This window comes from Tasmannia lanceolata, unplaced genomic scaffold (assembly GCF_043159265.1).
Source record: "Tasmannia lanceolata isolate RefF3 unplaced genomic scaffold, GAP_Taslan_0.1 ptg000016l, whole genome shotgun sequence".
NCBI classification, from domain to species: domain Eukaryota; kingdom Viridiplantae; phylum Streptophyta; class Magnoliopsida; order Canellales; family Winteraceae; genus Tasmannia; species Tasmannia lanceolata.
The window spans coordinates 667,480-692,417 of record NW_027518693.1 but is presented as its reverse complement, the minus strand read 5'-3'; the positions used below and the strand labels follow the sequence as shown (position 1 = coordinate 692,417).

Genomic DNA, 24,938 nt, shown 5'->3' with positions numbered 1-24,938 from the left:
TTGAAAGTACTCTAGTTTCTTTCACATCCCGTTGTACTACAGGTTTGACTAAGAATTCTAATTGCAAAGATTTGCAATTTTGGGACATCATTACAAACTGTGTCTGCCGTGCAACTGTAATAGTAAAAAATAATGAGTTTCGTTGTTAGCAGAGCATCATTTACTCCTAAAATTGAAATAAAATTAACTTAGTTTAAGAAACAAGGCACTTTGCCTGGTCCCAACTCCCTTCGGTTGCGTATTGCTATCGCTATATTGAAGTATTCTGAACGAACAGTGATGATGCCTGCATACTTTCATCACGTCCTAATATCCTTATATAATGAACCTTTAAAAGTGGAAGAAACACAAAAAAGATTGCAAATAAATCAAATACAATGAGAATGGAGATGAATAGAGGAATTTGAGAAAGAAGTGGGCTTTTTCAGTAAAATGGGCCTTCTCTTTTTTAGTTAGTAACAACTTTTGTAACAGAATTTTTCCTTTCCAAGTGTTCCAAGTGTTATCAAACAATGGAAAATAGGAATCTAGAAAAGTTGTTTTCCAACTTTTCTTGCACTTCAATGTGCTGACGTGGTTGTGCAATCAGTGGGAAGAAGGCACACAATCAAATTTAATTTGAAGGAGCATGAATCCCCACCGTACATGTGGCACGTATGATTGGTGATTTGGCATTGAAGACCGTTGCACTCTGACCACAGGATCAAGGGCTTCTTTGGGTACCACCAAAATTGGTCCTTAGTTGCAAATGAAATTATTTTAAGTTAATCTTATTTGTGAAAAGCACAATGTGTTTTTCTACTATATATATACTTATTTCTTTAATGTATGTGTTTATTTTTTACTGCAATCACTTTTTCATCAATCTTGAATTTCTCGAGGTTTATAAACATATAGAACAAATTGATGAATTATCCATCAAATTTGTGTTTAATTCAAAAAGATCAGGTTTAATTCCAAAAAAATTGCATATAATTTGAAAAATAGTAGAACTTTTAACTAGTATGTATTTTTTGTTGAAGTTTATAAGAGAAAACAAAATTTTAGAATTTTTTTAAGAGTTTTTCAATTATTTAGAGAATTGTGTAAATATTAGACCTCCAAATCTAAATTGAAACTCAAATTCCTCCTGCAACCCCCTACAAGATTTTCCATCCCTAAAGTTTGGGTCATAAGAAGGTTTTGTCTTAGACCAGACATTTCATTAATGTGTATGTATTGTTTCAACTTCGATCTGTAACAATGGGATAGGTATGCAATCTAGTTATTGGGTTGAGGCACCAACTCTACCCAATTCCACACACCAGACTCAACTAAGATATTCGGTTATTTTTTAGGAAAAATTGTCAATGGGGGAGACCAAGATACAAGAATTGTGAACGGGGGACACAATTTTGAAAAATTGTTGAAGAGGGTTGATAACCCCCTTTTGAGAGTTTGATAAGCCCATTTAGAGGGTTGATAACCTCCTTTTAAAGAGTTGATAACCCCAATTTCATCCCTCTAAGGAGTCTATATGGAAGATAATGCCTCGAGACTTGGATGTAAAACCAAATCCCATGTTTGTTTTCCCCTAGTGGCACATCTTATACAAAGGACAAACCAAACTACAAATAAACAAGGTACTAAAGAAGTTGCCAACATGGCACTACCTCGACTGACAAAGTCACTAGTGCTCTCCTCCAAAACTCTTCTCCTCTTCCCTGGGACTCAATTAATCTATAGTCATAATAAGATGAGTCAGCTCATAGTTTACTAAGTAACTAAACATGTATTATAAGCCCATGCAAGAGGAAGATTATGTGGCAAGATTCATGAACATAATAAGCAAGAATCAAACTAAACTCAATTCATAAGTCATGTATCCCATATACCAATTGGCTTCTTGCTGATTTGCTACTAAGAATTCACATGGAACACATCGAATGCATATATAAACACAACCGCATCCGGATGGATCCATAAAGCAATAACAGAGGACTTGCGCAAGCTACGATCTCCAGCGTCGTGAGTCCTCACGACGGAGACAGACATAGTTCTCATTATTAAAATCACATTGCAGGTACTCATATACAAAGCATATCAAATGAAGCACAGGAGTAAATCGAAGTACTTGACCGAATGGGTAAGTCTTCAGATAAAGGATTTTAAACAAACCTTTCATAGAATTGTTTTCTGCAGAATTTTCTACCCGAGTAGGTCTCATAGAACTGTCTATATCTCTCTCATTCTATTGTATTTCTGGGTGAGGTTTGTTCCATTAAAAACTAGACATCTGGAGCATCAAAATAGAACTAGGTTTTGCAAGGGTTGGTTATAAAATGATCGAGTTATACCACTTTGAAATGGGACAATGAGAATCCGCCTTGAAATTCTAATTATTTACAATTGTTTTTCTATGGGTATCGCACTGAAGCAAGGTATATACATTATTGAGGGATGGAAGAGTCTAATAAACAAGTAGGTTTTAATAGGCTCAAATTTCACATTCAAGCTTGGAAGTATCTCAAATATCCTCTTGTTCTCTTGATGCTTCCTGAGTTGTTCAACAACAGCAATACAATGGAAGCGAATATCTTCAAAGAACCAAGACATTACCAATAGTTTATTCGACTTCCTGTTATTATACTTTGAAACTTCATATTTAGGGAACCATTGATATATAGCAGGTTTTGTTTGCCTCTAATAAATATTTTTTACAGTCCTTGACCACAGTAAAAAGATTCATTCCGGTTAACTGACTGTTAGTGATCTGTAAACTGGGACTATCCATAAGATTGGATCTAAAAAACCCTGTAACTAGAGACCCTTTGGTCACAATAGAAGATTATTCTTCAGCCATTAGAAGTAAATCAAGTTTTGCAAATTGTAGAATTGTTAGGGGTAAAATCAGGCATCAGCATGTAACCTGGATTCTGCAAAATCCCCCGGTCGAATAACCTCCCGCCGCTTGGCATAGCAAAGGAGGATCCTCAGCATAGCACCCAAGCCTTCAGCCAACACAGTACCCCCAGCCCACACAGCATCTAGAAGCCATGCACCACCCAGTTGCCCCATCGGCCATAAACTCCCAGTCGGCCATCGCTCGAAAGCTCCAGGGATAGTGTAGCACATGCAACGACATTCATGCCCTCTACATGCGAGGCCTGAGCGACCTTGCAGCACCAATACAAGCACCAATGCCCGCAGTTGCCCTGGCAACCATGCCATCCTTGGCCCATGACTTACGGAACCTCCACATATAAAAGGGAAACCCTCACAAGTCACAAGGTTAATTGAATCCAAATACAAGAGACGAAACACTACTCCAAGCGCATAGGGCTTAGCTCTATTTATATCAGTGAATTTGTAATGAAAATTTGGTGTGCAGATGACTTTCATTCTGACATGTTACAGGACCTTGACAGACTAATGTCCGCGATGTACACACAATCCGAGCATTTTACAGGAACCTTACAAGACCCTCTAGTTTTGCGCCAAGGGGTATTTTGGTCATTTTCTTTATTTAGTGGCATTGATATATAGGTCACATGTTAAGCTTTCAAGAAGTGAGGTTTCCTGTGAGTTTCTTGACCAAGGAGAGTTTTGTAACCCTAAAACCAAAATTGTGAAGCTCTTCTCCCATGGACAGGCACACTGTCGAATCACGTAAATCTTGTGTTTTCTTGTGTGGTTGTGTTTACTTGCATCGTTTCTTGATGTTTTGCTGCACATCGTGGTGGATCCTTGTTGAGAAGGTGTTTGTCTGTTTTCTACATAATTGGAGTCACTTCTAAATAAAACTCCTTTTCGAGCTGTTTGCTTCTTGTATTTTTTTATTTTTTATTTTATTTTGTAAATATCAGTCTTCAAGGAACAGAAGCTGCAAGGTCAAAGCCTTGAGATTCATCAATATGATCTCTTGCTGCATCTCAATCCTCAGGGCAGCAAAATCTAGGAATGAGTGAATGAGTACGACTTGATCATATAAATCCTTGGAAAAGAGGGCTACCTTACCTGGATAATTTCATCTTGAATCCCTACGATTTGCAACCTTGCTTGTAGATCTTTAAGCCTTCGGTTTTACTGTACTCAAATATGGAAGGGACAGAACTAGAGAGCGATTGTCCATTTCAAGATGCACATTTTGGCAAACTTGGGGCTACAGCCAAATGTACACAATCAAAAAACACAAAAGAAATCCTTATCTCAGACTTGTCATAACATATTAACTGAACAAAAAAGTCGGGAATTTCCTTCTATCTGTTCTTCCTCCCTGCAGCTTACTTCTCTTCTAGCTTTAACGCTGCGCTCAAAAGCAAATCCACCGATCCTGTGGCCACTCCATTTGCATTGTGTCTGTGTTTCTTTAAGCCGACCTTGCCTTTAGTGTGCATCCCTTGCTTTTTCAATGCCGCACTCTTAAGCATATCCACTTGTCCTGTGGCCACTTCCTTTCCATTGTTCCTGTGTTTCTCTACGGAAAACATGTCTTGTGTGTGCATCATTCGAGCATTTAGCCTGTAATTAAGATTACAGAATCTACAATACCAGTTTCCCTTCGGAAAGGATGTATAGGGTGGTACCATGCAGTAAATGTGGTATGCCTCATCACAGCCATCACACAAGGCAATCTTATCGTCGTCTTTATTAGTAAGACAGGCTCTACAGAGACAAGAAGGGCAGTACCAAGGGTCCTTGTCGGTTGGTCTATCCATAATTCGCAGGCAACTCTTGTGGTAATACTTGTAAGGGCATTGTGGGAAAGCACATACGCAAAATTCTTTATCGTCCTCTGTTTTACACAGTTTGCACAAGCGTGGGTTTTCACTCCTCGAGGATTGTACCCCACAAGTCCCTACTCTAGAATCTAAGGTTTCCTCCAAGGCATTACATGTCCTTGCATCCACCGTTTTCATCGCAGTTTTGGGCCCATATTTTTTTGCCACGAGGTCCTTGCGCCTCTTGCATACCTCACAATTATCATGTAGCATCTCCAACTGGTTTTGGGTAGAGTCAGTTTCCGGCGATTCCTTTCTGTTTGCAGAGCAGTTTACACAATACCAGGTTTTGGTGGGAATCCCTTCAATAGAAGGCTTGACGCAGGAGATGTGAAACATTGCTTCGCACCCATCACAAATTAGGCTGTGTTTTCCATTCGCTTTTTCTCCACAACACCCACAAGTGGATATTTTGTACAAGCCACCGGCCTCCATCTGGTCCGGTTTAGTGTAACAGTCTGATTCGTACGAAAGCAATCGTGTTGCGGCATCCAAATCAACAGAATCCCTTTGTTCTGTACCAACTTGGTTAATCTCCTGCAAACAAAATCCAAATTAATCAGAGTGGGAATTAAAGTGAAAATTATTTTAAGGTCTTGTCTTGTAGAGGTTGCTTAAGAATAGAACCATCTTGCTCTTCAGCTTTAGAGTAATTGACATGGTGATGGTTCACATGAAAAGAACTAGTTCTCCAGCCAAGGAACATCACTCACCTCATTTTTCTGTTCTCCATTAGACTCATGTACCAATTCTCCTACCTGAGAAAATACGTGTAAAAAGACTTCCCTGAGGTGAGTAAAAATAACAAAGACAAAAAATTGTATAGGAAAAACCAACCATTCAAAAAAAAGTTGTGTAGAAAAACCTATCATTCAAAAAAAAAGTATAGAAAAACCAGCATGCTTACCTGTTTACGGTAGGACGTCTGTGATATGTTCGAAAGGCTATTTGCAAGACGGGACATTTCATTCCCAATCCTTTTGAACTTCTTCCACACCTGAGGAACAAATCACACATAAGGTATCTATACCAAAGAAACAGAAATTGAAAGGGAAGGCCACCAAAGCCCAAAGATCTGCCGGCTAAAAGTAAAAAAATTATCGCACAAAAATATTCTCAGCCATCAAATAGGATTTTTAATCCTCAAAAAGCCAGGAGCGCATGTGGGAGCAGCAATGAGAGCGGGAGTATTTAATAACTAGTTATTAAATTGAATATTCTAAGACCAATATTCATGTAACAATCTGTTAGCAATTTATAGGTAAAGATCAGGGACATCAAAGTTTATACTTCTGATTTCAAATCTACCATTTAGATTCACTGGAAATGAGTCAGCAACTTTCACCAATCTGATGCAGTTTTTACAACTTGTTCAGACTTATTTGAGATCAATCACAAACTTGCCTAACAAGATACATGGTACAACATGGGAGGCTGAGTCCAGGGGGGCGTTTGGATAAGAGAATTTTAGTTTTATGAATAATCATCCTCAGAAAACGTATTTTATGCCATTTGTGTAGCTCATTTCCCTTGCAATACTTATTCAGTGATGGTGAATTTGACTTAAGAATTAATGAAAATGCCATCCATACGCGGCCACCATGGTTTCAGCTTTTCACATATCTAGATGTGTTTCAACATGCAAAGAAGCAAGCCAATGAATAAAAAAAAAAGATGTGAGTGACCATGGACTGATGTATACAATTCCAAAAGTTATGGGAGAACTCATCACCTTTTTCAACCTATTAATGGAGGACGGCTTGAGTGGAACTACTGCAATATCGATTTCTTTGTAATTGACTAATTGTAATGTTGAATCGCATTGAGTTAAGACATCAATGGGAGCATTTGTATTGCTGGTATGGGAAACAAAGAATCGGAATCTGATACTGTTTCCCCATTTCATACGTTTGGTTCTAGACTTGGTAACGGGAAGGGGATACCTGGCGGAAAAAATCTGGGAATTTTGGGGGTCTTCCGTTACCCGCCCAATTAGGTCCCTCTCTCTCTCTCTCTCTCTCTCTCTCTCTCTCTCTCTCTCTCTCTCTCACACACACACACACACACACACACACAAATCCTTCACCAGCATTTAACGAGAAGGCTTGTGCCCATTTCCCCCCAACCATGGTTAGGTTTTCTTTCACCTGGTTAATGGGTACCAATTTTAGGGTTTTTTCTTCTTAACGGCTCTGCATTTGGGTTTGCCTATGATTGTTTTAGATGGTTTGGGTTGGGAAAGGGGTTGAGAATGAGTTGTATCTACTAAAAGAAGGGTTGTGAATGTTTGTTTGGGTTCTTTTAGATGTTAATGGCTATGGATTTTACAGCGATTTTTGGGGTTTGATTGGCTACTCATTTTAGAGAGATTTTTGGGGTTAATGGCTATGGGGTTGAGAATGCTTGGTTGGGTTCATTTTAGAGGAGACTTGCTCCAGCTTTTTCATCCATTTCTGAGATCAATAGCTATGGGGTTGAGAATGCTGGGTTGCAGAAACAATTGCACATTAACAAGAAGATATGGGGAAGCTTTTTTTCATCCATTTCTGCTAACGTATCCCTAAAAAAATTGCAGAGCTTTTTCTTCCATTGGCTGGGTTTGGAACCCTAATCGCTATTCTTGTTTCAGGATTCCAATTCTTAATATTTACCAAACATTAGAATCAGACTTATGATTCCCTTTGACAGAGGAATAGGAATTGGAATGGCATGTGATCACAATTCCGATTCCTGATTCCAACAATCCAAGCGCACCCAATGGGTTTACTGAGAAATGTTCCAGGAAATTAAAGTATAATTGTCAACTCACTTTGTTCAAAAAAGAAAAAAACTCAATTTGTTAAAATGCATGCACCTTATTTTGCCAACGCATTTTGTTCAAATGCCTGGACCTCATGAAATTGATCTTGAATATTCATACGCAGATACAATTTCCACGAAAATATATGCTTTCATCCAAACAGCATAAAATTGCACCCATGGAAAATACAGGATGACATCCAAACAGCAGATTGCATGATCCATGGGTTTCAAATTCACTATTTTAAAAATCAGAGTTTGAAATTTTTAGCAGAAGCAAAATCAGTGCCTCCAAATGACCCCTTACTAATAATTGACATGTAATTTAGCAGAAGCAAAATCAGTGCCTCCAGATGACCCCTAACTAATAATTGACATATCTGAAGCACATGAATTCATGAGTAACGTGGGCGAACGTATGAACAAATCATGCACACTTCAATAGCTAAGTTTCTCACTGACTGCAACTTGCCTGTTGAAAGTAAACCTCAGAAACGCGCATATTATTGAATAAGTTGAGAATGGTTGCAAAGTTTAATAATGAGCAAGGACCGGAGGAGTCCATAGTATACAATCAATATTTGATTTGAGGAATAGCAATTTAAAGAGCATAAATAATAATTTAACTTTTGAGGGAAGTGTAAAGAGCTTATAAGAGATTACCTGTTGAATATCTGAAGCAAAAAGACCAGGAGACTGTTCATATTCCCCATTTTTCATCCTTAAGTCGATGAGGCTAAAGTCAAAAATTTTGTCAGCCTTGATGCCATGAAAGTTTACACAGAGCAAACTGCACAAAGAAACAAACTTGTCCGAAGCAATAACATCGAGGAAAACACTTCGACACTTCTCAGAGACGGTCTGAACATTTGTTTGATCATCTGGACCTTTTTGAGATCCATTCGAACTAATCCCTTTACGCTTCTTGGAAGCATTCCAAGAGCTTTCAGATTTTTTAGAGTCCCTTGTTAACGGCCACAGGCACCTTTGCCTATTCTCACGACAGTGTATAGGTTCCTGCAAATAATGATGGAAATGAAAAATGTCCTGAATAATTAGGGGCTGTTTGGATACGTGGAATTTAGAATCCAGGTTTTAGTTTGAAAGCGGTGTAAAATTCTGGATTTTACAATCCATTATCCTGGATTTTAAATAAGAAATCCAGGTTTTAGAAATCTCTCCCCCATCCTGAGATTTCTAAAACCTGGAAACATGAGACAATCTCCTACTCTCTCGCTCAACAGAAAGAATGGCAAGAAATCAGAAAACGACGGACAGTCTCCTTCTTCTCTCGTCTCCCACCCAGGATTTTGAAGAAATCCAAGATTCTACAATCCGCGTATCCAAATGGCCCCATAATGAAAAAGGGAGAAGAATGGGAGAAGAAAATGTCTGACTATACCTTGGCCTGTGCAGTTTGTTTTGGTGCAACATGTATCGATGGAAGTGCATCTCGTATGCAACTCTGAATACCATTTTCACTCAAATCCCGGGATTGTAATATGTGTTCCAGTACATTCAGCCAGTGTCCACACTGAAAATCATTTGAATCTTCCAAGAGAATTGGGTGGTCTATTCTAGCAATACCATCATCCTTATCAGTGTTATGACATAAGACTGTGTCATGCAGTTCCTTTGTGGTCTGAACCATGACAAGTTACACAGATGTCAGTTAACAGGAAACAGAAAACGTGCAAGCAATGTGTGAAAAGTAGTATTAGGAAAGCAAAACAATCCCAAATTTTATTGGCACAGACATAAGTAATTAACAACGTTAACTCTCGCTGCTGATAAGCAAATTGAAAACTGTTGATAAACAAATTGAGGATATGAACAAAAAAAAATACTTGTTTAAGTTTGAAAATCTAGATATCGCAGGTAACCAGAGGCATGTGAATAAGTTGAAAAGGAAGATACACATGTAAATGAACTAGTACAGATTATAAACCAAAGAGCCAATGTTCAAGGAACACATGCAGGATAGGATGTTGGCATTGTTGATAATCAGGGCACCTGGGATGACCAAGATGTGTCACACATTTTTTAGATTGGGTACTTTTCCCCACATCTAGAAATCCCAAATATGTTAAAGAAACTATGAAGCATGACACATAAATGTGAGACATACTTTTAAAGTAGAGACAACTCCAAGTTCCTTCTGTCAAACTATGCTGAATTGAAGAATGTTGAAAATAAAGTGGAGAAGATGTAGAATAGAAACCACAAGAAATCCTTAAACATAAGTCATGAAATTGAGATAGGAGTTCAAGTGAGCCTCATAACCTGTCTCCTCTCCTTTATTATTACTAGACTTTTCATCCACAAGCACTTAGTAGGGAAAAGGATGAAGGAAGAAGAAGAGAGGAGAAAAGAAAGAAGAAAAAAAAGAAGACGAGAGAGATTTTAAGGTAGTTGTGGAGAATCTGACTCCAACCCAGCACGAAGCGGGGGCGGGGGCGGGAGCGGAGGCGGGAGCGGGGGCGGGGAAGCGTGGGTTCTAGAAAAGTCTAAGTTTGGGAGCGCCATGGTGTGGACCCCGATCCGAGATAGGCGGCGAGGGAACGGGTCCCTAACACCATCCGGATCATCCACGTGTGAAGGAGAGCTCTACCAAGGAACTCTCGAAACGGATGCCACCCTCATAGCATAGCACGAGTGGCGATATAAAAGAGATACCTTTCGATTCGGGAACAAATCCGGATTCGAAACGTACCTAAACAAACTCAGAGTCGCCATCCACGGTATACGGCCATGGATCCTTTAAACAAAAATATGCTCTGTATACCATGGATAACCAGAAATATATATGGGTCCGTGCCTGATTACGAATGGAGAAGGTCTGAGAGCACCCCCAATTCGTCCGAGTGCAAGCACTTGGTCTCTTATGCCATTTATTATTAACCTCAAAGAGTTTCGGGCGAAAATCATATGAAATAGGAACAATTCTCAAGAATCGTCTACCTAAGCATGCATTTCCTGAGGATAAAGAAATAAGCATACAAAATGAAATGAAAAATGTGTCACATAAGCAAAGCTAGGTTATGAGTGACATGTCTAATGGGTGTCTAAATTCTGATGTGCAAACACATGCAACCTATAGCTAAAGGTATAGGATCAGTACTAAAAAGTAAGAAAACATATCAAATCATACAATAATTACACAACAAATCCTAAGACTCTAAATTATTAGCCTGAGTCCTCGGATGGTCTGGTATTCATCCAAAGAAGCCTACGTATCCCCGCCTCCACGAGAATCAAGGCAACGTAGTTCTTCGCGCCTATTCTAAGCTAGGATGCCTAAGACACCTAGACCTCTATCCTAGACTCGATCTAAAAGACCGGACTAGTTATTAAAGTTTCTTGTACGATTATTTAACTTCCAGTGAATTATGGATTTTAGGACACCCTATATGCCCTAACTAAATGCAGATTAGCCCTAGGCTAATGCAGGTGGTTCCTACAACCTATGTGTAACTAGGCTGTATTTCCTAAGGAAAACAATAGGTTCGCTAACGTATCCAAGACCTAGTCATCAGTCGGTGATGTGAATCGCCAACTGACCGGACGGAGGCGCTCCTATAACTCTAGGACAAACCCCTAACTCTAACACAAACACAAACAAACCACACAACACATCAAAGACAAACTCCTGACTCTAAAACTCTCTATCTAAGACAAACTCCTAACTCTAGAGGAAGATCTTGTTGAAAACAATGTTTTGAAGAAAAAATGGGTAAAACATTTATTTACAAAGTTTGGCTGGACTTGGGATATGGATCTCAAGCTGCACTACGTACCTCGTGGAAGAGGATCAAGCCAACGTAGTTCGAAACGAACTCTTTATCTATCAAACACTTACAGCAAATCAACCATTTTTATGTTTTAAGTTTCTAATGTTTTTTTTTTTGAGATTTTTAATGATTTCAATGTTTATGGATTTTAAAATTTCTGATGCTTTCACCCTTTTGGCCAAAGACCGGAGGGAATATACAAAATAACACCTTAGGGACAAACCCTAGGGCGAATAAAGGAAACTATGCTCTAATAACACCGTTATAAGAGCAAATGAGTCAAAGACTCTCTAATAAGAGCACAAAGGGAGCAACCGATTCAAAGACTCTCTAATAAAAGCAACTAGAGGATAAATGAGTCAAAGACTCTCTAAAAGAAATGGAAACACGATTCGAAGACTCTCTAAGAGAGAAGAACACACGAGTCAAAGACTCCACTGACAACAACTAAAGGGTAGATGAGTCAAAGACTCTCTAAAAGAGAAGAGGAAACACGAATTTGCACATTTGGCAGAGGTAAAACACCCCACCGGGCCGGACAGCTACCTAGCCATAGGTTGCAACAAATGTGCAACCCAATACCCATAAGGATAGGGGTATGTTGCCAAGCCGAGTAAGGTGTTCTCCCAAAACCAGACGATGCACAGAGAGGAGGACTAACGAGAGAATGAGACCGGGCGGGTCTCCCAAACACACACAAAGATGGGCTCTAAGCAACCTTATCATTGCCCTTGCAAAGGGGGAAGCGAGGCTAAGACAACTAATTGACCAAATTGGTCTCTAATTAACAAAAGAACAAACTGAGGTGCAATCTCAGAGAGGATTCTACAACTGAGGCTTGCCTCCAAAGGAGGATTGCCTAACGAGACAGAGTATGTCTCCTAGCACAGATTATAGTATCTAAAGAAATCTAACAGAAATATAAAAGACTGTGCTAGTCTAATCAAAGAGAGAGGAAAATACTATCAGATAATCGCAAATTCCAATCAATTATTATAAAAACAAATCAAATATCAGCAAAATATGATCTACAACTAAATAGTGCACAATCTGTAATAATAGTAATCATACAATGATAAACAACATTAATTAGTCCAGACCAGCCGCTGGATAGCCTAATAAAACAAGAAACAACATTAAACACTTCTATGCCCAACCACAAGTACCACTGCCCCGATATGGGGGTGAAATCAGATGATGCTAAAGTAATCATCTGATATCACAAATACACAGGATAATATTCCTACAAACCGCCTTGAAATCAGACAGTACTCATGTCGATAATATCGAATAGAGTAGTCATCTGATTTCCTCCTTCAATTAAACAATTTATTGAAATAAAATTAATTAGCCCAGACCAGCCGCTGGGTAGCCTAAGTAAAATAAGCTTTCAAGATAGTCTCACCTGAATAATCCATTCATAACCATTTTCAAACCTAACTCAAATGCTTAATATAAGAGAAGAGTATTAAAAAGATCAAAAGATTATGATAATTCTAATTTATACAAATTTTAGTGCATAACAGGGGGGCGTATCTGAAAGGTTGAGTAGGCCTACTAAACAAAAGAGGAGAGCGCTACTTAGATTGAGCGAGTCCCCTAAAGATGGGCTTGGGCTAGCGCCTTCATCGCCTCTCTCAAAAAGAAAATGTTGGAAGAGAAATACAAATAACATCACTAATTCAAAATGAACCTAATCAATAGAATTTATTCTGGCGAGAATAACCAAATAAGGAAAATGACAGTCATAATGAAACATTTATTAAGTCCAAATAAAAAATCCAATTTTTAATACCCAAACAAATTCATACAGAATATAACTTCATTTTTAAAATTGTGAAGGTAATGATGAAATTAACACAGCCATTCGTATAGCCCAACATAAAAAAAAATCCAATTGGCGAAAACACATGCAAACAGATAATATAACCTATATCCAGTCCACAAATTGAATTACAATTACCGAAACAGATTGAGACTAAAAATCCTCAGCTCCAATTATTAAAAACCAAAATTTTAGAGTCAAATGAATAAAACTTTAATCACCTTATTCGTAGCAAATAACTAGAACAGAGGATGAAAAGTAGCATCTTATGAATGAGTTATCCAAACAGATAAGCAAAGAAAATTAATTTGATTCATGTATCTACTGAATCATGAGTAAAAAAAAATTACTTAATTATCATGGGGTAACTAGAACCGACATTCCCAAAGATAAAACAGGAAAAGGGATAACCGAAACCTATTAGAACAACTGTTAATTCTCTTTGGTTTTTAACAAAAACTAAGACACTAAATGACTTGAAACTGATTTCTTATCACTTATCTAACAGAATAAACATTTTAGATACCTCTTGAACCTACATGCATGTATCAGTCCATGAATACCATATCCAAAATATTGACTAGTGATTTATGTTTTGTGATATACACACTATCAATCAATAAACCAAAAGTAATGACATTATGCTCGATTTCTTAAAGTTATCATCATAGACAATTTAGGCAAACAATGTGTTTTAACCACATAAGAACAAAAATTTACATGCAAAGCCATTTTCTTAAAACAAGCATATCATCTTAACTCTATGAGTAAAATTCTCTTAAACAAATGCCCTTTCAATGGTATATGCAAAGTTACTTCCTTAGAACAAGCCTACCATTTTTATACTATGAGCAAGACAAATATCATTCTATATGAACAATTGACAATGAATCCATGGAAAAGAAAAGAAACCAAACCTCCTGATGATTTTTTAAACAGTGGTACCCTGCCGAAAGAAACTAATTTTCCACTAAAATAAACATTACTTATGAAATATATGTGCATTGTTTTCAGGTTATGTGTATACTGTTCCAAGTTATAGCCACTGGTTCATGTTATATACTAGTTAATTTCAGGTTTTAGGCTGGCTATTTTCAAGTTCTGTACTAACTGGTTCCAGGTTAGTGGCTAATTTGTTTCAGGTTATGAAGTAGCTGATTTCAGATGGTATGACAACTAAATCTTCAGGTTATAGGTTAGCAGATTTTAACACATGTATCTTATGAACAACATGCAAAAGGATATGATAATTCAGATATATATGAGCAAATCAAGCTCCAAAAATGCAGAGACCAATAACTACTTGACCTATTACAAGAATGAATTATAATTCAGATATACCATTGGACTAGACTATAAAGGAAGGGAATGAACTGATTTTATGACATAGAGTATGGATTAAACTAATGAACTGAATTGTGCAAAACAGGATTTGAATAAGGACTGAATTGTGCAAAACTGGGGGTGACTTGTGAACAGATTTTAGTGCAAAAAACTGGGCTGAAATGTGGATAAATTTTATGCTAAAACTGGGTTGACAGGTAGACAGATTTTGTGTAAAAAAAATGTACTCAAATGTGGACAGATTCTGTGTTGAAATTGTGCCTCAAATGTAAACAGATTCTGTGTTGAAATTGTGCTCAAATGTAAACAGATTCTGTGTTGAAATTGTGGGGCTGAAATGTATAGAAATTGGGGCTAAGGTGAGTGAAAACTGTACCCAAAACAGAGACGAAATTATTGTGCAGAAAATGTGTAACACTTGTGCCAAGACTGGGCAGTTTTGAGAATTAAATCTGTACAAAAAAAAAAAAAAAAAAAACTGTGCAAATACCAAAATGAAATGATGGCTTCCAACAATCAAAGTGAAAAAGGGGCTGCTCATGTCAAAGTGAAATGAGGGTCATACATATCAAAATGGGATGTAGCTGTCCATATCAAATGGGGGTTTGGCTGCCATTTCCAAAGAGGTGTGGCTGTGTATATCAAAAAGATGTGGGGCTGCCCATATGAAAAGAGGGCTGCCATTATCAAGTGTATAAAGCTGCAAATATCATTTTCTTATGATAAAAAATGATATTACCACAACCATATCCCCACGTGTTGTAACTCATCTTACCCTTTTATTCACTAACATAGTCACGCCAGATTATCCCTATAACCCCCAAAAAATATTATAATGAACTAATTAAAATGGGAAAGACAAACTAATTTTGTGCTTATTAAAACATGCTTGTGCTAATATCAAAAAGCCTAAGTACTGTCATGTTTTGACACTTGTTTGAACTCACCTTGTCTTTCAATATTAACGTAACTATTAGTAAAGATATTAAAAAAAATATATATATATATATATGTATATATATATATACAATATCAACACTCCCATGCTTCAACAACTTAACTCATGCATCACATATCTAGCATTTATGGACTCTTTAAAATGTGGTTAGAACTGCCCAAAAAAATCTCATAAATCAAGAGACAAGACGAGATATGCAATTATTATAATCTGAATATACGAATGCCGTTTTTCACAACAAATAGCGAAGGAGCAGGGTTCTCTTAAGTTATTCATGTCTGGAATTTTAGGACTAAGATCAAGGGTATGATCTGACCCTCTAAATTCCATAGAACAAGGAATTGACTGAAACAGTTTTAAAGTCCTATATTATCATGGATAATAATTGACTTGCTGATAATGATGGTTTAATTGAAGAAAAGAAGGTGATAAGAATCAATGGCCAGCAACAATGAGGATCAGATAAGATGGTTGGAGATGGAAAGCTATATTATTTGGTGACTCATTGAAGTGGGTCTGCATATAAAATAGTCATTCACTACCCCTTCTAATCATCCACTTCCAGACATCTCCTCTATAAAAGGTAATTAATTTGTTTGGTATTACTCATGGGCTACCAAACTGATGTGTTAGAGTCATCTGAATAATGCAGATTTTCTATACTTTGGGCTTCGTGATCTCAAATCAACGATTTGTGAAGGGACTATGAATAAATCTCACAACAAGTAAGGCTTGCTGAAACCTAACAAAAGACTTCCTCTCTGTTCCATCCCACACTATGAAAGAGTGACTTACTACCCAAATTCAGAAAATTAAGACAATAATGGAGATATTATGAGCAAAATCCTACCTGAAAGATGTATTCCTCTTCTCGCCAAACTGATTTTAACGAAAGTTTTCAAATTCGCTTCCAATGGAGCTTCTATGGCCGAAGAAGTATAACAAGCTCACCCTTCTTCTCTTCCCAAATGGCATTCTCATGTGATTCCTCTTTATTGAGCCCAAATACAGTCCAGTAACTTTTCCTCAATTCTTTCTGTTCAAAGACTATGAAAAGGTGAAGAAGAAAGGGCCGAATGGGATTCTATGGATGTATAAGGGTGAGGAAATGAGGTCTAAAAAAAATGAAATGAAAATGGGCTACAAAAATGATGATAATGAATTATTGAAGATGACAGCTGATTTAATGGAAGAGATAAGAGAGTATGGATCCGCTAGATCTTGCTAGAGCCGAAAAAAAATGAAAGAGATCTTGATGAAGAAGATAATCAACAATAGCAGATTTCCATGGCAAAAATCATCAGAATTCTCTCCTTTCTCTGCAAATTTCTTCTTGAAAATGAGGACAATTTTTTTTGTTTCAAATCAGGGTGAAATTAAGAGAGATAGATCATGTAATAAAATGATCGGATTCCGGCAAGATCGCCGGAATCAAAGGAGTTAGGACCTGATTTTATAAAAACAGGTTAGCTATAGGTGAAATAAAATCAGATCTGAGTGCAGGAGGAAGAGATAAAAGAGAGATTTGGATAATGATGATAAATTATTGAAATCACTTTTATAAACATAAGGTACTTTCTAACTAGCTTTACATTCAAAGATTAGAAAAAAATTCCAAAATCATCTTGTTGCTTGAAACATCATCCAAACAATTTCCTAGGAATAGATCAATACTACATTAATTCACAGTTTCATGTTATCAAGATAAGAATTATGACTACAATCAACATCGAGCATTCTAAATATATTCAGAACTTCAAGAAATTTCAAAAAAAAAAAAAAAAAATAAGACATTCAGATCTGAACGATGAGATTTGGGGAATTTATAGCATTTGATTCATACTAAAAAAAAAAATCAAGCAAGGGATAAAAAAGAGTACAGAATCATAGAGAAATACCTTTCACTAGGTTAATACCTGCGGCTTGAAATCTCAGCTTGAATTCCTCTGAAATCAGCCTGATGATCCCACTCGAAGCTTATAGATTGCAGAGAATTTGATAATTTTCAGAGAAAATTGCTAGAAGAGATGATTAACACTCCAGAAACTATCGTATCTGCTGATTGCCTGACTCTGAGTTTAAGAATGTGAAGAATATGAAATTTTAAGCTTCAATAGCTCGGATTTAAACTTGAGGATGAATCAGAGGTGACACGTGAGCGGCAATAACTTTCGCCGGAGCTCCGGCGAGACTAACAGAGAAGACGATTGGAAGGGAAAATGAAGAAAAGTTAGGGTTTGAAGCATAGGTCTATTTTCTCTCTCTTGATTTTCTCACCTCAGATGAAAATGAATCTCTCTTCTCTACCACAGATCTGAAAAGCTTAAACTTAAAAAATCAAAAATAGAGTGAAGAAAGTGTTGATCGGAGCTTCAATAATCCTGCCGGAGGAGTCAATCGGAGAAGAAGAAAATCGGATTTTGAGCAAGGATGATCGAAAAAACTAAGGAATTCAAATTGAAGAAGAAGAAGAAGAAGAAGAAGAAGAAGAAGAAGAGGAAGAAAAGGAAATGATTCTAGCCGGAGCTTTGGGCCGGAATTGTCACCGGAGATTGACGGAGAAGATGAGATCCCCTTTATCTCTCTCTAAAACTCTCGCTCTTTCTCTCTCTAATTTTTCTTACGAAAATGCAAAATTATATATCTCTCTTCTAAATGAAAGCCTTCACATCTATTTATAGATTTTTTTTCGATAATTTTTCAACCTCCAAATATTCTCTGGACAGCCCCTCTGAATATTTAACACTAAGCTTTCACGAAACTGGGTAGTCTGCAAGAAAAGCTCTAATGGAAAATAAGGGGATAAATTCGCTCCTTTAGTTACCCAGGGACAACCCTTTACAGCAAGATATATTAACCTGGCTTACCCCCAAACCGGATAAAATACCCCCTTTCTGCTATACTATTTTGCACTGTCCTACGAACTACTCTCATCTCACTGGGCAAACGTCGACGGATTTCAACGAAATTTTAGAGGGACCTACTTGGATTCTTATCCTACCTTAGGATGAAATTTAAGACACTAAGTCTTTGATTTGTAAGAATTTTGTTCAAGCGCACCTAATTAAGGTTCGATCAAAATGGGGTGTCTACACATGGGAGCGTGTATGTAATATTTTCTTTATATATCTTTCAAAATTCAAGCACATAAAAAAATAATAGTTTCTAACCATTTTCATATGTATCTTTCAAAATTTAAGTACATCTAAAAGCTAATTTCTAACCATCTTCACCATCTTCATTTGTGTGCACTCGTTCCTCGTGCCTTCTGAAGATGCACAAGCCTTTGTGCTTTCTCCAACGAATTACTTTGAAGAGTTGGAGGAGTTTGATATAAGGAAGTTGGTGATCGTGGGACTTATAGAGTAATAGAAGCAAGCTGTGAGCGTCATTAGAGCAGTTCCTGTCTCTCTGGGGTCGCGCTCCCTGGAAGCTCCTTCCTAAGGAGCGCGGAATCGAGGTTCCGAGGTGGGAGCGGCACCCCGAGAGGAGGTTCCTGCTTCTAAGCTTCTATATAGATGTAAAGTTCATTGGTTAGATAAAATGTCATTAAGGAGTCAATTATTGATAGACCTCATCCTACTATTGTAAATAAACAAAAAGTTAAAGGACAGATTTTTCATGCAGGTTGGAGATGGAAAGATGACTGACTATACATGTGGCTCCGATACAAAAATGATTTAGTGTAGAAAAAAGAGAGAGATCTATAATCTATCAAGATAGAATCAAACATGATGTGCAACAAGCAACAAGAAGAAATGCAATAAACATAATCACACAAAGCAAGAACACAATATTTACGCGGTTCGGCAGTGTGCTTATGTCCATAGGAGAAGAGTCTCACTGTTTCGGTTTCGGGTTACAAAACTCTCCTTTCGTCTCGGCCAAGAAAACTCACAAATCCTCCCCACGCAATATCACCTTGTGTTACCCGTGTCTGTGTCCTAATTTGTTTTAAAAAACACATGTGAAAGCTTGTAAACCCAATGACCATTGTCGCTCCATCCTTCCGCATATCTCTAAGAGTACTTTCGCATTTGTTCTTATCCATTCTTGTGTGTGTGTGGGGGGAGGGGGGGCTGCCCCAGTTATTTCTTTGGATTTCATTGTTTTTACATTTGTTGATGACTTTTTTCTCTAGATACCCGATATATGTGATAAAATGGAAGGGTAGAGTGTCCGTCTTCAAGGTTATAATAGAAGGGATTTGCTAGCGTCCATCGCAGAAGGCATTTCGCGGATGGTCTGTTGCATCTGACAGCAACCACCTCATTAATGAAGACAAAATCTGCTGAAAAGTGAGCCTATGTGGCTGGAGTCAGATGCAACAGACCATCCACGAAATGCCTTCTGCGATGGACGCTAGCAAATCCCTTGTAGAATGATAAAGAAGCAGTTTGATACAAATACCAAGGTAATTCAAAATCATAATGAAAGTGGTTCTTCAGAAGGAGACCGAAGACCGGGCGGCCCATCTCACCCAAAGTGATCCTACAATAGCCAAATGAAGAAAACAAAGGCAAGCGAAATTAGAAACGAAGACATTGCACATGTGGATTTGGGATTTTGGGGTGGGAAACGAAGAATTTGGACAGATGGATTTTAGATTTTGGGTGGAATCAGCAAGCCATCTAGAGAGATTTTGTTTACTTGAAAATTGGAAGTTGAATGTTTTTATTTTAGTATCTTTTAGTTATTTGTATCATAATTAAGGATTTTCGAAAGTTGGATTTGAGGGATCTTTTTCTTAGATTTTCTAGTGTGTTAGAGAATGAGTTAAGTGATGTTTGTGAGCCTCATCAATGTAAAACGTGAATAGTTTTGTTTTATATGGTTAGAAACCTGAAATTCTTAGAGTACGCTGGGCTGGCAACGGGGCGGGTCGGGGTCGGATGTTGGGGTCCCCTACTCCTTCCCCTCTGCGGGGAATTTTCCCCCTCCCCTTCCCCTCCCCACTGCGGCGATGGTGGGGAATCCCCCTCCCCTCCCCACGGGGAATATTTAATCCCCATCCCCTCCCCTTCCCCGCCCCACATCCTTCGGGGACAATCACTTTACTTTGTTAAATGTTAGGTTTAAAACTAAAGATTTGCTAGGGACAATCACTTCGGGTATGTTGCGGCTTGGCTATTGCATGTGAGAGTAGCCACACAACCCACACATAGGCTAAGATTTTGTCTTATTCATTTTATTAACCTGGGGACAAAGGTGGTTGCTCTCAGATTCATTTAATTGATCAATAGTCCCTAGCAGATCCCTAATTCCCAATCCCACTTGCCAAAAAGTATTGTACGTGCCACACCATAGGAAGATCCAAACCGTCCATTTGATGGGCACACCATACTACCATAGGCATAGGAGGATCCAAACCTTCCACTTGATGGGCACATTGTAGGATGATCCAAACTGTCCATTTGATGGGCCGCAACGTAAATAGGTTGTGGCCCAAAAATCATTTCCATAGGATAATCCCAACCCTCTAATCTATAGAGGAATTGCATATTATGATACCTTCTATAGATCGGAGGGTTGCAATCATCCTATGGAAATGATTTTTGGGCCGCAATCTATTTATGTTGTGGCCCATCAAATGGACGGTTTGGATGATCTATGGTGTGGCCTGTAAAGTACTTTTAAATTGTAGCCTATCAAATGGACGGTTTGGATCATCCAATGGCGTAGCCCATACATTACTTTTTGAAAAATAATGAACTATACGAGCGCACACCATATAAAATCTCATCACTCATCAGAGAGATGTTGCCTTTATTTGGGGGAGGGAGATTTTCAAAGAATTTAATGTTGCCTTACAGTGATGGTTCGATGGAGAGATTTTAGGGATTTCTAAGGGTAATATACTAATATAATGAGGGACAATGCCCAATGGATTATGGGTAAAAGAAAACATAAAAAGCTATTTCAGGGACAAAACTGTACTAATGGAAATTATGAAAATTTTGGGAGAATCTTGTAGATATGTTTTGATCCAAGGGGTTTCTAGTAGTTTTCCAAAAAAAAAAAACACTTACAAAATACAAGAAAAAAATGGCATTAATACGGGGCGGAGCGGGGCGGGGCCAACTCCATCCCCTTCCCCGCACCGGGGAATTTTTTTAAATCCCCTCCCCAAGCGGGGCGGGACGGGGCGGATCCCCGCTTTCCGGGGTGAAATTGCCAGCCCTAGACGCAGGTGACATTTTAGAAGCTGCATTTTAAGTCACGTTTAGAGCAACCTTTCGTTGCACTATTCTCCTCGTATTTCCCTCCCTTTCCTCGTAGTTCTGTGTTTCCTTTTATCCTCTACATTCCCTACACCAGTTTTGATATTGGAGCAAGTTTTGATACCTGGAACTTAATCCATATGCATGGTGAGATGTGGCAACAGAAACAGTGGGATGTTGATTTTGGTATATCGAAACCAAATCTGAGGCGGAGGGCTATGCAGATAGACAAACTACTGCAGATTGCTGATGATTTGCATCATTGGGAAGCAGAAAATGGTCATAATGAAGCTATAATTAGACCAGAAGAAAATGGAGGCAACAGAAGATCCTTTTCATGATCACGAATGGGATGATGAATACGAGAGTGGTACTTTGGGGGAGAATTTTGACAAGGGTCTAATGATTCCTGATGCTTGTGCCAAACAACACCCGGAAAAAGGACTTGTCCAGCACCTCAAACTTAAGACTTCTTCAACTATTTCCAGTAGGAGTGTGGGACTTTGGAGCAGAAGTTGTGACAAGGGTCTAATGATTCCTAATGCCTTGTGCCAAACAACACTTGGGAAAAAGGAATTGTCCAGCAACTAAAACTTAAGACTTCTTCAACTATTTCCATCTGGAGTGTGGGACTTTGGGGGAGAAGTTTGACAAGGCTCAAATGATTCCTAATGTCTTGTTTCTTCTTTTTTTGGGAAAGGCATTAACATCAAACTGTTACTAGCAAATGTGCCCCTCTGGTAAGACATTCTGGACAAAAAACATCTAAATCCATGAAAAAATGTATACTTGGATGGCTACCCCATTCATTAAAGAAAAAAAATGACATAAAATGGGAAAGGGAAAAATCCCAAAACCCTGATTCTAGATGTATCATTGCATTAATATCTTTCTTCTTTTTTTAACAACAAAGAGTTTATTAATCAAGAAAAAACCAAGATAGCAAAAGCACATCGTGTGCATATCTCACTACATTCACAGAGAACAACACCTATAAATCGAAAAACAAAGGTAGCAAAAGCATAATACAAATATAAAGATAAAAATAAAAGAAGAAGAACTCCAACCTTGTTATTTCGTGCCATATCATAATGTGTACATATCTCACTACATCCAGAAAAGAACAAAACCTACAAATTGAAAAACAACTAGCAAGGAGACAATTTAACTACTATTTATCAATCAAACAAGGTTTTAAATTTTGGTTTTGGTCAGCAGCGAAATTTCGGCCGAAATCTTGCAAAAGCACGAAAACACTTTGGTACAAAATCACTGCTAAGATCTAGTAAAGATTTTTTGCCACTAGTTTTTCTTTTTATTTTGTCTTTTTTTCAGAAATATCTTAAAGGAATCTCATTATCCCTCTCTTTTCAACGACTAGAGTTAATTTTTATTAGGGTTTCTAGGGGACAAAATTTTGCTTTTTTATCTGAAAAGCTGCATGCTTCGCATATTTTGACCGAAACATTAACGATATCCTGAAATTTCGGCCAAAATACTGAAATCATGTACTTTTCAGAAATCAAGTGGATTTCATTTCGGTGGCAGAAGAAATCGAAATATTTCACCCAAAACCAAATATTTCAACTGAAATTTAAAACCATGCAACCAAATGAAGAGGTTAAAAAACAAAAAAGAAGATAAAACAAACCTGGTCTGTTAATGGATGGGGTGCGGTGGAAGAAGTACCAGCATCTGCTTGCAGAAGATTAGTCTTCTTTCGCTTGTAAGTAATAAACCCCTCACCATTGGAGAGACTTCTTTCAGCAGAGGAATATATAGGGGAATGGTTCGTGCCATTGCAGGGTCTCTCTTCAACATACATTTTCTCTCTATTCTATCCAATCTCGAACCCTAACCCTAACCCTAACCCTAACCCTAACTCTAACCCTATGGTTCAGCAGAAATTAGGGTTTTCAAGGGGTCTCTCTCTCGTCAACACACATTTTCTCTCTTCTATCCAATCTCGAACCCTAACCCTAGACCGAAAAGGAAGGATTTAGCCAGCAATTAGGGTTTTCAAGAGGTCTCTCTTCAGCATACATTTTCTCTCTCCTCTATCCAAATCTCGAACCCTAATCGTAACCCTATCCCGAGAAAGAATGGTTTGGCCAGAAATTAGGGTTTCGTTTCATGAACTAAGTGCAAGGTGAAAGAAAGCAAAAGAAAAACCTCCCTCTCTCTCTCGGAAAGATTTGAATTTTTGAAGACGGGTGTTTGACGCTTGGTTTTGGTTTTTTGGTTATCCATCTATAAAAAGCAGACCCAATATCTTTGAAACTCGGTGACCGGATACCGGCTGCTTCCCGTTGAAGTTGATGGCCGATTCTGCGGCAGCTCCTTTCGGGGAACCGCCAGCTGCCTGTCACTGTTACTAGGATATGAAATTAAGAGCTTCTAGGAAGACCCACCCGTGTTAGAGAGCTTCTTCACAGCCTATATAATATGAGCTTCTTTAGAAAATTCCAAGCAATCCAATTAGTGCCTAATTGGGTGCTGCTGTAAAGACATATTAGGGGGCTGCCGTCTTTGGATATTTAATCAACCTTAAGCAGAAATAGATCGTTACGGCCGACCATGATGATCAGACGAAGACGGTGACGTTGTGCACAATCAGTTGTACACGTCTCTCATGTAGCCTTCAGATCTAAACAAGCCTTATGTAGCCGTTAATAAAGAGGATTCAATGTCAACCCCCAATAAATTTGAGAGGATTGGCCACTAGCTTGGGCTAGTCGATTGGTCCGAGGTTTAAAAAGTCATCATATCATAGGTCTAGATCATTAGTCTCCGAATTGAAGAGAACAAAGTTATTAGATCTATCGATCAGGTAATCTATGGCCAATATTGACTAAAGTTACTTACATCATCAACTCCGGGTGGGATTAGGCATTACATGGGCCCAAGATGCTCCGTGGATCAAGCCACCGAGGTGCATTAATTATTTATTTACTCTCACATTTGTTCAATGCTACTGTGAATGCACTTTGGTGACGTGGATCCGACAGTTGATTGTCGTCCTCGGTGTGCATTTATATTAGCACTAAAAATGTATAAGTAATGGATTAATTTAAACGCACTTTGATGATGTGGATCCAATGGGGTGCCCTTGCGGCCAATTTGTGTAGGAATGTTGGCAAAATTTCTCATGTAAAGCATTTTTCCATCACCTGCTTTTCCTAGACTTGACTCCCCTCTCGGTTCGAGTTCCTAAAATAAGGCAAGTAAAAGAATCCACCC

The 24,938-nt window shown here is 38.1% G+C and overlaps 1 protein-coding gene across 1 annotated transcript; it reads right to left on the bottom strand.

Annotated features, from left to right (window-relative positions):
* Positions 1–4,080: 4,080 nt before the first annotated feature.
* On the bottom strand, positions 4,081–24,058 carry LOC143848576 (PHD finger protein EHD3-like). The gene is made up of 6 exons (XM_077357541.1): positions 23,350–24,058; positions 8,962–9,201; positions 8,223–8,576; positions 5,668–5,757; positions 5,474–5,518; positions 4,081–5,297 (listed from the first exon to the last, which is right to left on the bottom strand). The coding sequence occupies exons 1-6, from the start codon at positions 23,521–23,523 to the stop codon at positions 4,263–4,265; spliced, it is 1,938 nt and encodes a 645-aa protein (XP_077213656.1). The 5' UTR covers positions 23,524–24,058; the 3' UTR covers positions 4,081–4,262.
* Between the last annotated feature and the right edge of the window lie 880 nt (positions 24,059–24,938).